Here is a 15,544-nt window from a genome sequence, read left to right as displayed (position 1 = left end):
CAGCATCTGTAGGAAGAGGTACAGTCGATGTTTCGGGCCAAGACCCTTCGTCAGGACTAACTGAAGGAAGAGCTAGTAAGAGATTTGAAAGGGGGAGGGGGAGATCCAAAATGATAGGAGAAGACAGGAGGGGGAGGGATGGAGCCAAGAGCTGGACAGGTGATAGGCAAAAGGGATACGAGAGGATCATGGGACAGGATGCCCATGGAGAAGGAAAAGGGGGAGGGGGGAGAAACCCAGAGGATGGGCAAAGGGTATATTCAGAGGGACAGAGGGAGAAAAAGGAGAGTGAGAGAAAGAATGTGTGTATATAAATAACGGATGGAGTACGATGGGGAGGTGGGCCATTAACGGAAGTTAGAGAAGTCAATGTTCATGCCATCAGGTTGGAGGCTACCCAGATGGAATATAAGGTGTTGTTCCTCCAACTTGAGTGTGGCTTCATCTTTACAGTAGAGGAGGCTGTGGATAGACATGTCAGAATGGGAATAGGATGTGGAATTAAGATGTGTGGCCACTGGGAGTTGGCTTTGTGGGAGAAACCAGAGAGTGGTAGTAGCTGGTTGCCTCTCTGACTGGAGGCCTGTGACTACTCGTGTGCCACAGGGATCGGTGCTGGGTACATTGTTGTTTGTCATCTATGTCAACGATCTGGATGATAGTGTGGTTAAATAGATCAGCAAATTTGCGGATGACACCAAGATCGGGGGTGTAGTGGACAGCAAGGAAGGCTATCAAGACTTGCAGAGCGACCTACATCAGCTGGAAAAATGGGCTGATAAATGGCAGGAGGAATTTAATGCAGACGAGTGTGAGGTAGAACCAACCAGGGTAGGTCTTACACAGTGAACGGTAGGTCACTGAGGAATGTGGTGGAATAACTGGATCTGGGAATACAGGTCCATAATTTGTTGAAAGTGGCGTCACAGGTAGATGGGGTCGTAAAGAAAGCTTTTGACTCAATGGCCTTCATAAATCAATGTATCGAGTACAAGAGATGGGATGATATGTTGAAGTTGTATAAGACATTGGTGAGGCCTTATTTGGAACATTATGCGCAGCTTTGGTCACCTACCTACAGGAAAAATGTAAATAAGATTGAAAGAGTGCCGGGTCTGCAGCACCAGAGTTATAAAGAAAGGTTAAATAGGTTAGGATTTTATTTCTTAGAACGTAGAGGTTTGAGAGGAGATTTGATGGAGGTTTACAAAATTATGAGGGATATACTCTAGATAGGGTAAATGCAAGTGGGCTTTTTCCACTGAGAATGAGTGGGACTACAACCAGTGGTCATGGGTTAAGGGTGAAAGGTGAAAAGTTTAAGGGGAACATGAGGGGAAACTTCTTCACTCAGAAGGTCATGAGAGTGTGGAATGAACTGCTAACACAAGTAGTGCATGCGAACTCAATTTCAATGTTTAGGCAAAATTTGGGTAGGTACATGGATAGTAGGGGTATGGAGAGATATGGTCCCGGTACAGGTTGATGGGACTGAGCAGTTTAAATGCTTTCAACATGGTCTAGATGGGCTGAAGGGTCTATTTCTGTGTTTTACTTCTCTATGACTCTGTGAATAAAACTAGACATAAATTGATGCTAAAACAGTTTTTTTGTTCTTCTTTACATCTGTGTACTAGAAATCGTGAATCTTGAATTCACATCATGTACCCCTACACATTAAATCATTAATATGTCTATTATCTTCCCTTTTTGGAGAGTACTAGAGATATAACTTTTAAAAATTTTCTGCAGTAAGTAATTAAAAAGTGTTCACTCTTATTTAACCACAAGGGAGCCTTTTTATCTCTTATCCTCCCCTTGCTCGATTCGAAAGGTAAGAATAGATATAAAATAAAACCAAGAAACTTGGTTGATTTTCACAGCACAATAGATTGTTCCAGCAATAATAGAAGCCAACTCAGCATCCATCATCAAAGATCCTCACCACCCAGGCCATGCTCTTTTCTCACTGCTCCCATCAGGTAGAAGGCACAAGTACCTCAGGACTCACACCACCAGGTTCAATATCAGTTACTACCCCTCAACCATCAGGCTCTTGAACAAAGGAGGATAACTACACTCATTTATTGAATGGTGGTGCAGGCCAAGGGGGCTGAATGGTGTATTCCTGTTTCTATTTTCTTTGTAATTATACAAAGAACAAGCATTTTTGACTTGCACGCATTTTGAAATGTTGTACTGAACATTGTGCACTACATCTGTTCTCTCCCTCATTGTCCTTTGTTTCAGGTAGGGGACTGGAGAAAAAGGATAAAGGACATCTACTTACCTGCTTTTGTTTTCTGCACTTAAGTATATTTTAATTTGGGACATACAAAGGCTTAGATGGAGAACAGTCTTTTTTTCACCTTGATAATGTGAATTTTGAGACATTTCAACCCACAAGCCTGATCTATGTAGCCTCAGTCAGGTTGTCAGGCAGGACTGAGGGATTTGCTGGAGAACCACATGATAAATGAATGGAGTATTGAAGGTAATGGGAGGAAGATTAAGTGAGAGATATTTGGAAAACCCAGAGAAGTGAGGGCTAATCTATCCTTCTTAGCAAACTGAAGGGGTAGCCTCAAGGCGTCAGAGTTCGGAGTTCTTTTCACGTTCTTCCTGGGTGCATGCGGGTTTCCTCAGGGTGCTCCAGTTTCCTCCCAAAGTCCGAAAATGTACTGGTTAGTAGGCTAATTGGTTATTATAAATTGTCCTGTGATTAGCTTAGGGTCAAACAGGTGAGTTGCTGGGGAGCGTGGCACATTGGGCCAGAAGGCCCTGTTCCATGCTGTACTTTGCCTCTAGTGGAAACAAGAGCGTGTCCAGAAGATCTTGAGGCGTGGAAGTGCCAAAGGCATGGATGAACATTCCAGGTATAAAGTAAGCAGAAAGAAATCAGACATGGAAGTAACACACACAAAATGCTAGAGGAACTCAACAGATTAGGTAGCATCTACGGAAATGAATAAACAGTCAATGTATTGGGCCAAAGTCCTTCTTCAGAGCTAGAAAGGGAAAGGGAAGACAGTGGAATAAAAAGGTGGGTGGGAGGAAAGAGAGCTAGAAAGAGAAAGGTGAAGTCAGGGGGTAAGAAAGATAAAGGACTGGAGAGGAAGGAATCTGATAGGAGAGAAGAGTGGACCATAAGAGAAAGGGAAGGAGGAGGTAAACCAGGGGGAGGTGATAGGCAGATATTGAAGAGGTAAGAGGTCAGAGTAGGGAAAAGAAGGGGGGGGAGTTTTTTTTTACCAAAAGGAGAAATCAATATTTACACCATCAAGTTGGAAGCTACCTAGATGTAATATAAAGTTTTGCTCCTTCACTCTGAGAGGGGCCTCATCATGGCACAAGAGGAAGCCATGGACCAATGTGTCAACGGAAAAAGGAATCGTAATTTAAATGTTGGAAAACTGGGAAGTTCCACTTTTGGCGGATGGAGTGGAGGAGCTTGACAAGGTGGTCTTCCAGAAATTACGATGGGTCTCACCAATATAGAGGAGGCCACATCAGTAATACCAGTTGCAATAGACAAGCCCAGCAGATTCACAGGTGAAGTGTTGCCTCACCTGGAAGGACTGTGTGGGGCCCTGAATAGAGGTGAGGGGGGAGGTTTAGCACTTGGGCTGTTTGCAGGGATAAGGAGATTAGTGGGGAGGGACGAACGGACGAGGAAATTACAGAGAGAGCGATCCCTGAAGAAAGCAGAGAGTTGGGGGCGGGGGGAGATAAAGGTGTGTTTGGTGGTAGGATCCCTTTGGAGATGGCAGAAGTTATGGAGAATGCTGTGTTGGATGCGGAGACTCATGGGGTAGTGGGTGAGAACAAAACTCTTATCACTGTTAAAGTAGTGGGAAGATGGGGTAAGCACCCATGTCTGAGAAATGGAGCTGTGGGTGAGGGCAGCATCAATGGGGGAGGAAGGGAAACCCCATTCTTTGAAGAAGGAGGATATCTCTGATGTTCTGGAAAGAAAAGCCTCATCCTGGGAACAGATGCGGCAGAGACGAAGGAACTGAGAAAAGGGAATAGCATTTTTACAGGATACAGGGTGGGAAGAGGTATAGTCAAGTGAAAGTATGTAGTTCTCAAGTGGAGGATGCAATTATATAATAATAATAATAGATTTATTTGCCATATCTAGTCAAAACATACAGTGAAATGCATTTTTGTCAATGACTGACATAGTCCAAGGATGTGCAGGGGTCAGCCCACAAGTGTTGCCATGTTCCTGGTGTCAACATAGCATGGCATAACTTACCAACCTTGACCCTTATATCTTTGGAATGTGGTAGGAATCCAGAGCACCCAAAGGAAATCCACATGGTTAAGGGGAGAACATACAAACTCCTTACAGACAGACATGGATGTAGAAATGCAGATTATAGTTGAAATGGATTCTGAGACTGAATGCCAACTAGCTTCAACCTGAGATGCTGGGACGGAGGTACGACACCAGTCTTCCCAATTGATGGCTTGGAGAAATCTCATACAAGATATCATGGAAGCAGAATTGCATCACAGATGCAGTGGAGAGGTTGAAGAAATTGATAAAGATAGAGGAAGTTGTCATCAATATAAATATGAAAATGGAACCTGTGTTTCAGGTAATGTTAACTGTGGCACAATATAGACTATAGACCATAAGCTGATAAGACATAGGAGCAGAAAAGGCCCATGCAGCCCATTGAGTCTGCTCCACCATTCCATCATGGCTGATTTATTATCCGTCTCAACCCCACTCTCCTGTCTTCTCCCCATAACACTTGATGACCTTACTAATCAAGAACCTATCAGCCAATGCTTTAGATATACCCAATTACTTGTGTTATGTTTTGTAACTTCAAAACATTAAACTACTTCAAAGGAAGACATGGGATTCTGAAATGTGAGTCTAACTTTGTATTTTACTTTAAGCGAGGAATGCATGTATCACATGGTAGCGTGATGATGTATGCAATTCACATATTTATACATGTTACCCATAATGAATCAATACACTACACTCCTCCCTGCTGTGGAGGCTTTCTTACTCTTGTGGGATAACATCTTTCCTAATAAGGGGTATCACTGTCTGGCAGCTAAAACCCGTGGCTGTGCATCAGTCTCAGGTTCTGGGACATCCTCCATAGTGGTTGTAGGAGATGACTCTGAGGCTGCAGGAAGTGGTTCTGACAGCGGTAGCCATCTTTCTTCTTCTTCCTTTCTCCTCTTTTAGTTTGTGCATCGTGATCTTGGGAAGGTGCATTTAGTTCACTGGAGTATTCTCTAATTAAGCCATCTATTGCTCCCTTTATGATCTGACTTCTCCTCTGGGTTTCCTCATCCACAACATCATCTGACATATAAGAAAAAAATCTGCAGATGCTGGAAATCAAAGCGATACACACAAAATACTGGAGGAACTCCGGAACCCAAGCAGCATCTATGGAAAAGAGTAAACAGTCAAAGTTTTGGACTGAGACCCTTCATCAGGACTGGAAAAAAAAGATAAGAAGTCAGAGTAAGAAGGTGGGGAGAGGGGAGGAAGAAGTACAAGGTAGTAGGTGATAGGTGAAACCAGGAGAGAGGGAGAGGTGAAGTAAAGAGCTGGGAAGTCAATTGGTGGTAGAGATAAAAGGCCGGAGAAGGAGGAATCTGATCGAAGAGGAAAGAAGGTCATGGAAGAAGGGGAAAGGAGAGGGGCACCAGAGGGAGCTGATGGGCAGATAAGAATATAAGGTGAGAGAGGGAAATGGGAATGGGGCATGGTGAGGGAGAGGGGGGTCAATTAACGGAAGTTCGAGAAATCAATGTTCATGCCATCAGGTTGGAGAATATCCAGATGGAATATAAGGTGTTGCTCCTCCAACCTGAGTTTGGTCTCATTGTGGCAGTAGAGGAGGCCATGGACTGGTAAGTCAGAATGGGAATGGCAGTGGAGTTGAAATGGGTGGCCTTCAGGAGATCTGACAAATCCTCTGTTTTCGTATCTCCATTGACTCCCTTCTTTTTGGCCTTCCATTCATCCAACTGGGCTTTGGTCTTTGTATCTAATTTTACAAGCAGCCTTTTGTCTCCCACTTGAAGTTCATGTAATAACCATAATGAATGCAGAATAGATGCTGGTTCTTTATACTCACAAAAGCCAAATGCTTGCAACTTCCCTGAAGCTCCTTGAACTCTCTTCCAGCTTAAAACCAAGCTATATTTCATAAGTAACTGTCTGATTAACGTATCAGAAGCTTCCTCAGATATGTTGCCTACAAAACTTTTGTAGTCAGGCCACTGATTTCATCACTTTCACAACTACTCTGAATAGCACGGTCCTTCCTTGGTCTAATATGCTTTCCAATCAGAGGCACAGAAGTTGGTACCAACACCTGCTTGGCTTTTGTTGGGCAACAGTTCATGGTGTACAGCATGGAGACAGTTGTAGCATCATCCAGTACTTTCCTTAATTCTGTTTCAGTTGACTCTTGCAGGGGACATGGCATGCAACTGACGGATAGATCTCCAATCAAGTTGTAGTTGTCTCAGCCAGCCACAACCCCACAATGCTGGCCTTCCTATTTTTACCACATACCAGCCCAATTTTTTTCATCAATAGCATGCTGATTAGTTCTCTTTTTGAAGATGCAACTTGACTTTTTAGCTTTTTCTCTTCTCTTAAATATGCACCGATCTGGTGTATATGAGCTCTTGCCACAATGGTAAGACAGTTTGTTTGGCCAGGCTGGTTTCTGTTTAGACATCGCAATGTTGTTCATGCTCACTTTCACTACTGATTGCAACTCAATTGCATCTCTGTCTGTGGTTTCCATTGAAACAGCGATTTCAACTGCTCTTTTAAATGTGAGCTGTGTTTCAGTTAGCAGCTATTTCTGAATGATTTCTTATAAGATTCCACAAAGTAAATGATCTCTCAGTGCATCATTAATCTAAACTGATATTGTTCAGACAATCTCTTCAATTCAGTCACATACGCTGAAATCGACTCCTGTTCTTTTTGATTCTACTTATGAAACATAAAGTGTTCTGCAATCAACTTTGGTTCTAAATGTCTCTGCATCACTTTCACAATATCAGCAAAGCTCATTTCTGCTTGTTTGTTTGGGACAGTCAAACTTCAAAGCAAACTGTATGCCTTTAAACGCAATGCACTCAGCAAAATTGGTACTCGCTTCTCATTGGCTATTTAATTTGCTTCAAAATATTGTTGAATTAGCTCAGTATATATGAACAAGTTACCCGCTGTGTAATCAAACTTGTCAATTTTTCCAAAGTAGCCAGCAATTTCTGCTTTTTTAAAAATGATTATTACCACCCAGAACTCACTCTTTATGAACCCATGTGCCGTGCTTCAGCAGGTCAACAGGCATCTCGGTTTCATTTTTAAAAATACCTCATTGCCAATGTTATGTTTTGTGACTTCAAAACATTAAACTAATGCAAAAGAAGACAAAGGAGTCCATAATATAGTTCTAACTTTGTGTTTTACTTTAAGCGAGGTGTGCACATATCACGTGGTAGTGTGATACCATATGCAATTCACATATTTATACATATAACCTGTAATGAATTTAAACAAACAAGAATGCTTAATCAACCAATATATATACAAGATTACTCAAATATTACTGAAACATTAAATGCACAACAAATTGGCCTCCATCTGTAGCAATGAATTCCACAGATTCACCATTTTCTGGCTAAAGAAATTCCTCCTTATCTGTGTTCTAAATGGACGTCAGTCTATACTGAGGCTGTGCCCTCTGGTCCTAGATTATCCCACTACAGGAAAATAACTCTCCACATCTATCTTGGCCTTTCAATATTCAAGAGGTTTCAATGAGATACCCCTCATTCTTCTAAACTCTAGTGAGTACAGGCCCAAAGCCATCAAATGCTCCACATACATTAACCCTTTCATTTCCAGAATCATTTGTGTGAATCTCCTCTGGACCCTCTCCAATGCCAGCACATTTTTTCTTAGATAAGGGGCCCAAAACTGCCTACAATATTTCAAGTGTGGTCTGGCCAATGCCTTATAAAGACTCAGGTGTGGAACAGAATGTATCGAAGCATACATTTTGCAAAGAATGCTGATCATCATATGGTGTGAGGAAAAAAAAAGTAATTTGAGTTAACTGGTTAGTTAAAAGTATGGGTAATCCTACAGAGATGGAAGAGTATTGCAAAATGATTGTGGAGTTAACTATTCTAAAGGATGCAGAAAGATACAAATGGATAAAGGAGAATATATTATGATTACAGTCTCTACTCATAGTGTTTACTGTTTAGTCTATATCAGTGCTGCGGCAGGACGCAAAGTTCAATCAGAGAAAATCCAATATGGAATTTTGTTAAATATGGACAGGGATTTGATAATAGCATCAGATGGAAAGGACAGAAATGATGAGTGTTTTTATTGGAGGAACAGAGTGCGGTAATATTGGTGGATTTGAAATTGAAGGGAATCTAGACACAGTACTGTGAAAAAGTCTTAGGCACATGTAAAATATTCTGTAAAACGAAGATGCTTTCAAAATAATGAATTGAAAAGTTTCTAAATATCAAAAAAATTAGTATAAAGAACAGTAAACAGTAAAAAAAAACGAAATCAAGTCAATATTTGGTGTGACCACTCTCTGTCTTTAAAAATGCATCAATTCTCGTAGATACACTGATGTGCAGTTTTATAACAAAATCAGCTGGTAGGTTGTTACAAGCATCTGGGAGAACTTGCCACAGTTCTTCTGCAGACTTCGGCTGTCTCTCTTGCTTTTGTCTCTTTAGGTTATCCCAGACAGCCTTGACGATGTTAAGATCAGGGCCCTGTGGAGGCCATACCATCTGAAACCATATAAAAAATCTGGCAATGCCTAAGACTGGCAATGTACAGTACTGTATACTGTAATTGAGGTGCTTGTTTTGTCATAGAATGGGGGAAAACAGCAAAGGCATATGAACTTATCATTTCAACTTTAATGTCAATTAAATCATCAGCTTCTCATATTTCTTTAAAGTAGGAGGGGTGCAGGAGAGGAGGCTTGAAAGCCATAGTTGTTACTTAAAAAGTGAGAAGTTACATTTACAGACGTTACATGCTGTTTGCAAAGACTGAAGAACTCATCCCAGGAGACAGAGCTTGACCCTTCATTCCAAAGCTGACAGGGTTCCTTATTTGAAAGAGTTCAAGGAAAGTAAGCACTTACAGTTTCTGTCTGAGCATATCCTTCATAGATGTCTAAGCCAGTCTGCTCTTTCCAGATAGTCATTACCTCAGGATTAATAGGTTCACCTGCACTCACACAGTGCTGGAGATTCTTGAACTTGTACCTAAATTTAAAAAGAAATGTCAGGCCAAATGGTGCAGTTTTTTAACGTCAGTCTAATTCCTTAAACACAAGAGATTCTACAAATGCAGGAAATCTCGAGCAACACGTACAAAATGCCGGAGGTCCTCAGCCGGTCAGGCAGCATCCACGGAGGAAAATGTACAGACCAAGACTCTTCAACAGCACTGGAAAGCGAGGGGGACGAAGACAGAATAAGAAAAGATATAAGGCTGAAGAAAAGCGAATCTGATTGGAAAGAGAGTGGACCATGGGAGAAAGGGAAAGAGGAAGGGCACCAGAGGGAGGTGATGGGCAGGTGAGCAGCAAAGAAGGGGATAAGAGAGGAGCCAGAATGAGGAATAGAGAAAGAAGGAAGGGGAAGTGGGGAGAAATTACTGGAAGTTATAGAAATCAGTGTTCATGCAGTCAGGTTGAAGACTACCCAGACAGAGTGGCCCTATCATGGCAGTATTCTGACTTCCTTCCCCTCCCTTTCCAGTCTTGATGAAGGGTCCATTGCCTCTTTATTTTAGTTCTGATTATATCATGCAAAGCAAATTGAATAAATCCATTTTTTTCTTGACAGACAGTATGAATGTTTAAAGTAGGTATAATCTGCATTGAACAATGCATTTATTGTTTGGTTAACACACAGAGACTGAAAACTGCTCAAAGTTTCTATCCCGGTCTGCCATGAGGAACCACAGGATTTTAAAAACTGTTTGGGAATTGGAGAAGCAGCAAAAGGAGTCATTCTTACAGAGGTACAAACAAATGTAACCCAGGGATTCAAATTACTCATCTGTTTGCATTGACATGACTGTCCACAGAACTTCAACTGATGAGTTTTTATTAGAGTAAGATCTTTTCAAGGTGCTGACAAACTCATTCTTCCTCAAGACAACTTACCTATGCAAAATGACAAAGTCTATTTGAATTAAGCAGTTCATGGGCACAATCATAAGAGATTCTGCAGATGCTGGGAACCCACAGCAACACACACAAAGTGCTGGTGGAACACAGTAGATCAGGCAGCATAAGACCATAAGGCAAAGGAGCAGAAGTCGGCCATTCGGCCCATTGAGTCTGCTCCGCCATTTTATCACGAGCTGATCCATTCTCCCATTTAGTTCCACTCCCCCGCCCTCTCACCATAACCCTTGATGCCCTGGCCACTCAGATAGCCATCAATCTCTGCCTTAAATACACCCAATGACTTGGCCTCCACTGCCGCCCGTGGCAACAAATTCCACAGATTCACCACCCTCTGGCTAAAAAAATTTCTTCACATCTCTGTTCTGAATGGGCGCCCTTCAATCCTTAAGTCATGCCCTCTCGCACTAGACTCCCCCGCCACGGGAAACAATTTTGCCACATCCACTCTGTCCATGCCTTTCGACATTCAAAATGTTTCTATGAGGTCCCCCCTGACTCTTCTAAACTCCAATACAGTCCAAGAGTGGTCAAACGTTCCTCATATGTTAACCCTCTCATTCCTGGAATCATTCTAGTGAATCTTCTCTGAGCCCTCTCCAACGTCAGCACATCCTTTCTTAAATATGGAGACCAAAACTGCCCACAGTACTCCAAGTGAGGTCTCACCAGTGCCTTATAGAGCCGCAACATCACATCCCTGTTCCTATACTCTATTCCTCTAGAAATGAATGCCAACATTGCATTCGCCTTCTTCACCACTGACTCAACCTGGAGGTTAACCTTAAGGGTATCCTGCACGAGGGCTCCCAAGTCCTATTGCATCTCAGAACTTTGAATTCTCTCCCCATTTAAATAATAGTCCACCCGTTTATTTCTTCTGCCAGAGTGCATAACGATACACTTTCCAACATTGTAATTCATTTGCCACTTCTTTGCCCATTCTCCCAATCTATCCAAGTCTCTCTGCAGACTCTCTGTTTCCTCAGCACTACTGGCCCCTCCACCTATCTTTGTATCATCAGCAAACTTAGCCACTATGAAAATGAATAAACAGCCGACTCTCCAAGCTGAGATCTTTCATTAGGACTGGAAAGGAAGGGGAGAGATGCAGAGTCCGGGTCTGAAACGTTGATAATTTATTTCCATAGTCCACGGACATGTGTTTCAGATTGTCTGAAACAAACACTTACGTTGATCAGTTGTTACAGGGTAACATTTGTATTACAAAAGAAGAGGAGTTTGTGGGGTGAAATTTTGCACCGTGCAAGGGAAGTGCAGATGGGACTGATCGCCTGTTTAAATGGAAAGTATCCCTTCCAAATTTCACAAAGATAAATTGAACTTTGAGTCAGAGTTAAATAAAAATCTTAAGCTAAAATTACAGTTGCAGCAAAGAATTAAAACTCTGCAAAATTGTTAGAGCATGGAAGCTCCATTTTTTTTATTTTTGCAGTATTTTATTTCATATAATTCTTTTGTATTAATATTTTATAACTTTAATAATGCTTTACCTGATTTTAATAAATCTTATGAAGAGTTCTAGATTGCACTTCTGTTATGAGGGTTGACTAGCTTTAACCTACCCAGGCAAGTTCAGGCTGATCTCGGAGAATAGGTGAGATTGGGCTCTTCCGATTTCACTTCTCCTTTACCTCAGAGCTCGTGTACTCACCAGCACTCGAACAGTTCTTTGAATATGTAATTATGTTTTAAAAAGTCAGACCAAGTGATGCAGAGCTTTAAACTTTTGTTTTATGGGCTGCTAGATTAAGATCTGAATATAACATGCATTGAAATAAGTTCATTGTTTTTAGTACATTATGAACATTTAGGCTCCTAGGAGAGCAGATGACATTTATATATAAAATTAAGGATCACTGTGATCAACAATGTGTGCAGCTACAGGAGTTTGGTCTTAATTTAATATTTTTCATCCAGATTTACTGTGGGGAAAGCAGTGGAGCTGGAGAAGTAAGGGAAATGAATAGCGATGTCTTGGAACATATCCATGATACAAAAGAGGATAGTGAGGTGGATAACTCCATAAGGCCTGACTAACTGTATTGTAGGACATTGTGGGAAGCTAGGCAAGAAACTGCAGAGGTCCTGGAAGGGATATTTGCATCATCTTTAGCCACATGTAAGGCACTGGAAGACTGGAGGGTGGCAAATGTGCCTTTATGTAAGAAAGGCTGCAAGTATGAACCAGGAACAACAGGCTGGTGAACCTAACATCAGTATCGAGAAAGTCACTGGAGGGGAGTATGAGGCTCAGGATTTCCTGCATTTGACAAGGTTTCTGATTAGGAATACTGTATTTAGCATGGCCTTGTTGCACAGATTTGATTACATTTTTTGAAGAGTTGATGAGGAGTATTGATGAGGGCAGGGCAGTGGATGTTGTCTACATGGACTTTAGCAAGGTCTTGGGAAAGGTCCCTCATGGCAGGCTGGTCCAGAAGGTTAGATCACATTGGATCCAGGGTAAACTAGCCAACTGGAGACAAATGGCTTGGTGGCGGGAGTTAGAGAGTGGTAGTGCAAAGTTGTTTTCCAGATTATGCCAGTGACTAATGATGCGCTGCAGAGAATCAGTACTGAGTTCATGTTTGTTTGTTATCTACGTTTGTACATTAACAATTTGGATGAGACTGTAGTTGGATGGTTAGTAAGTTAGCAGATGACATCAAAATTGGTGATATCATGGAGGGCAGGGATGGTTATCTAAGAATACAAAAACATTTAGATCAACTGGGGAAGTGGGTAAAGAATGGTGGATTGAATTTAACATGGACAAGTGTGAGGTGTTGCACTTTTGTAAGTTAAACCAGGGTAGGACTTACATGGTAAGTCGTAGGTTCCTGCGAGTGATGTCAAACAGAGAGACCTAGTGGTACAGGTATATAGTGGAGATGCAGGTAGACATGGTGGTGAAGAAGCTTAGCATACTGGCCTTCATTGGTCATTGAGTACAGGAGATACAGGTGCTGGAAAGATGAAGGATCTCAATCTGAAAAGTTGACTGTCCATTTCCCTGCACAGATGCTACCTGACGTATCAAATTCTTCCACCAGTTCATTTTTTTTTGTGCAGGAACTAGGATGTCATGTTGCAACTGTGCAAGTTGATGGTGAGACCACACTAGTATTGTGTGCAGTTCCGATTGCCCAGACATATGTAATTAAGCTGGAGATGGTGTGGAAAAGATTCACAAGGATGTTATGAGCACTTGAGTTCTATGGGGAGGCTGGATAGGCTGGGACTTTTCCCTGGAATGCAGGAGGCTGATAGAGATACATAAAATCAAAAGGGGTATAGATAAGGTGAATGGTCACATCACTTCTCCCAAGGTACAGGAGACTAAAACTACTGGGCATAGGCTTAAGGTGAAAGGGGAAAAATTTAGAAAGGACCTGAAGGGCAACTTTTTCCACACAAAAGGAGGCTGGTATATGGAATGAGCTGCAAGCGATGGGTACAACTACGACATTTAAAAGACATTTGGGCAGGTGCATGAATTGGAAAGGTTTACAAGGATATGGGTCAAACACAGACAACTTGATCAGTAGGATGATTTGGGCCAAAGGGCCTGTTTCAAGCTGTATCACTGAACACTCTTTCAAAATACCAGTTAGAGATTCCATAAAAATATGAACATCTAAATTCATAGTAAATAACATTTAATTGTCAGGAATACTTATTCATATGACAGATATTTAGATTGCCAAATGACCTAAAGGAGATCCCATTGCTGCCTGTAATGAGCTTGTACATTCTCCCCGTGATTATGTGGGTTTCCTCTGGGTTTCTGGTTTCCTCCCACAGTCCAAAGATGTACCAGTTAGTAGGTTAATCGGTCATTGTAAATTGTCCCGTGATTAGGCTAGGATTAAATAGAGTTGTTGTGTGGTGTGGCTCAAAGGGCCAGAGAGGCCTAATCCACACTGTATCTCAATATATAAAAATAAATAAAGTTTTTGCTTTATTTTAGAAATACTGTACTCTTTGTGAATCCTTTCCTACATGTTTAACTAAACTAATTTGTATAACCTCAGGATGTATTAGAAATAAAAAAAAACTACAAACATTTAACATTTATGGAGGGAACAAAAATGGAATTAATATTTCAGGATAAAGTTTCTATATCTCATGCTTTGCTTTTTTATTTCTCTCCCTCCTCTTCTTCCTCCATTTACACCTCCTTCAGAGAAACTTGCAGTCTTTAAAAAGCCTTCTATAGCCGACTGATGGTGAAGTGGCGTCAACAGTGGACTTCGAGGCGAATGGCCCAGGACTTGAATCTGGCTTGCCCCTTGAACGCTTTCCATTTGTACTGGGTTGAGCAACTCGGCCTTGTTAAAAAAAAAGACAGATGCTAAGGAAATGGCAAAAATGCCACCCAAGGTGTGAAAAAGGAACAGCAAAAAGCCTTCTGTGCCCTCTCCCGGTCCATCCTTTAGTACGGTGGGGTGGAGATATGTCTCTACCAAAGGAGATGTAAGGCATTTCTTCCCTCTGCTAGCCTGCAAGTCACCCTTGGACAAGGTGTAGCATCTGTTTAGCCACCCCCCCCCCCCCCCCAATCAGGGTCATGCAAACCCATGAGGGTGGGTGGTGGATGGTCGTATGAGCAGCTGCTGCATTTCACAATTCCTGGTTACGTGACCACTGATGCCAGACAGACATTATCAATCTCTGAAAAGTATTGATAATGGCTGGAGTCACCCATCTTGTAAAGACACTGCCCAGAAGAAGGCAATGGCAAACCACTTCTGTAGAAAAAAATTTCCAAGGACGATCATGGTCATAGACCATAATAACCCATGTCGTATGACACAGCACATAATAATGATGATGATCCATCTTCGCTCAGATATTCCTTTATTCCCTCCATCCTTTCACCTTCTCTGTAACTTAAAACATTTGTTTCCTAAATGTGCCCATTTCTGACCAATGATTTTCAACCTGAAACACAAACTTTTTTCCCCTCTCTATAGATGCTGCATAACAAGCTGAATATTCCCAGCATCTTCAGTTTCTATTTTTGATGTCAGCATCCGTGGATATTTTGTTTGCTTTCTGAAGAATGAGCTGGAAGTATTTCTTATAACATTAGCTTTATGCCTGTCATTTACTTGTATACGAATTCTGATCCACAGTCTTTGGTGAATCTTCATCTTCAAAACACACAAAACTATTGATAACAAAATAGGAATTGGTTAAAAAATTGAACGACGTTTTGCAGAAACAGATAAGAAAAGAAGCAAAAATATTTTAAAGTATAGTAC

General features: G+C 41.5%; 1 protein-coding gene across 7 annotated transcripts in view; it reads right to left on the bottom strand.

Moving 5' to 3' along the window:
- The window catches only part of acsm3 (acyl-CoA synthetase medium chain family member 3), a 47,039-nt gene that overhangs the window by 12,859 nt on the left and 18,636 nt on the right, over positions 1-15,544 (bottom strand). For all 7 annotated transcript variants that reach the window (XM_072269014.1, XM_072269012.1, XM_072269011.1 and 4 more), the window contains one exon: positions 9,198-9,321. In XM_072269014.1, coding sequence (XP_072125115.1) covers positions 9,198-9,321 — 124 coding nt within the window. The remainder of the gene's footprint in view (positions 1-9,197; positions 9,322-15,544) is intronic.

This window comes from Mobula birostris, chromosome 9, assembly GCF_030028105.1.
Source record: "Mobula birostris isolate sMobBir1 chromosome 9, sMobBir1.hap1, whole genome shotgun sequence".
NCBI lineage: Eukaryota > Metazoa > Chordata > Chondrichthyes > Myliobatiformes > Myliobatidae > Mobula > Mobula birostris.
Note: the sequence above shows the minus strand (reverse complement) of the source record. Positions and strands in the feature narration are given on the sequence as shown.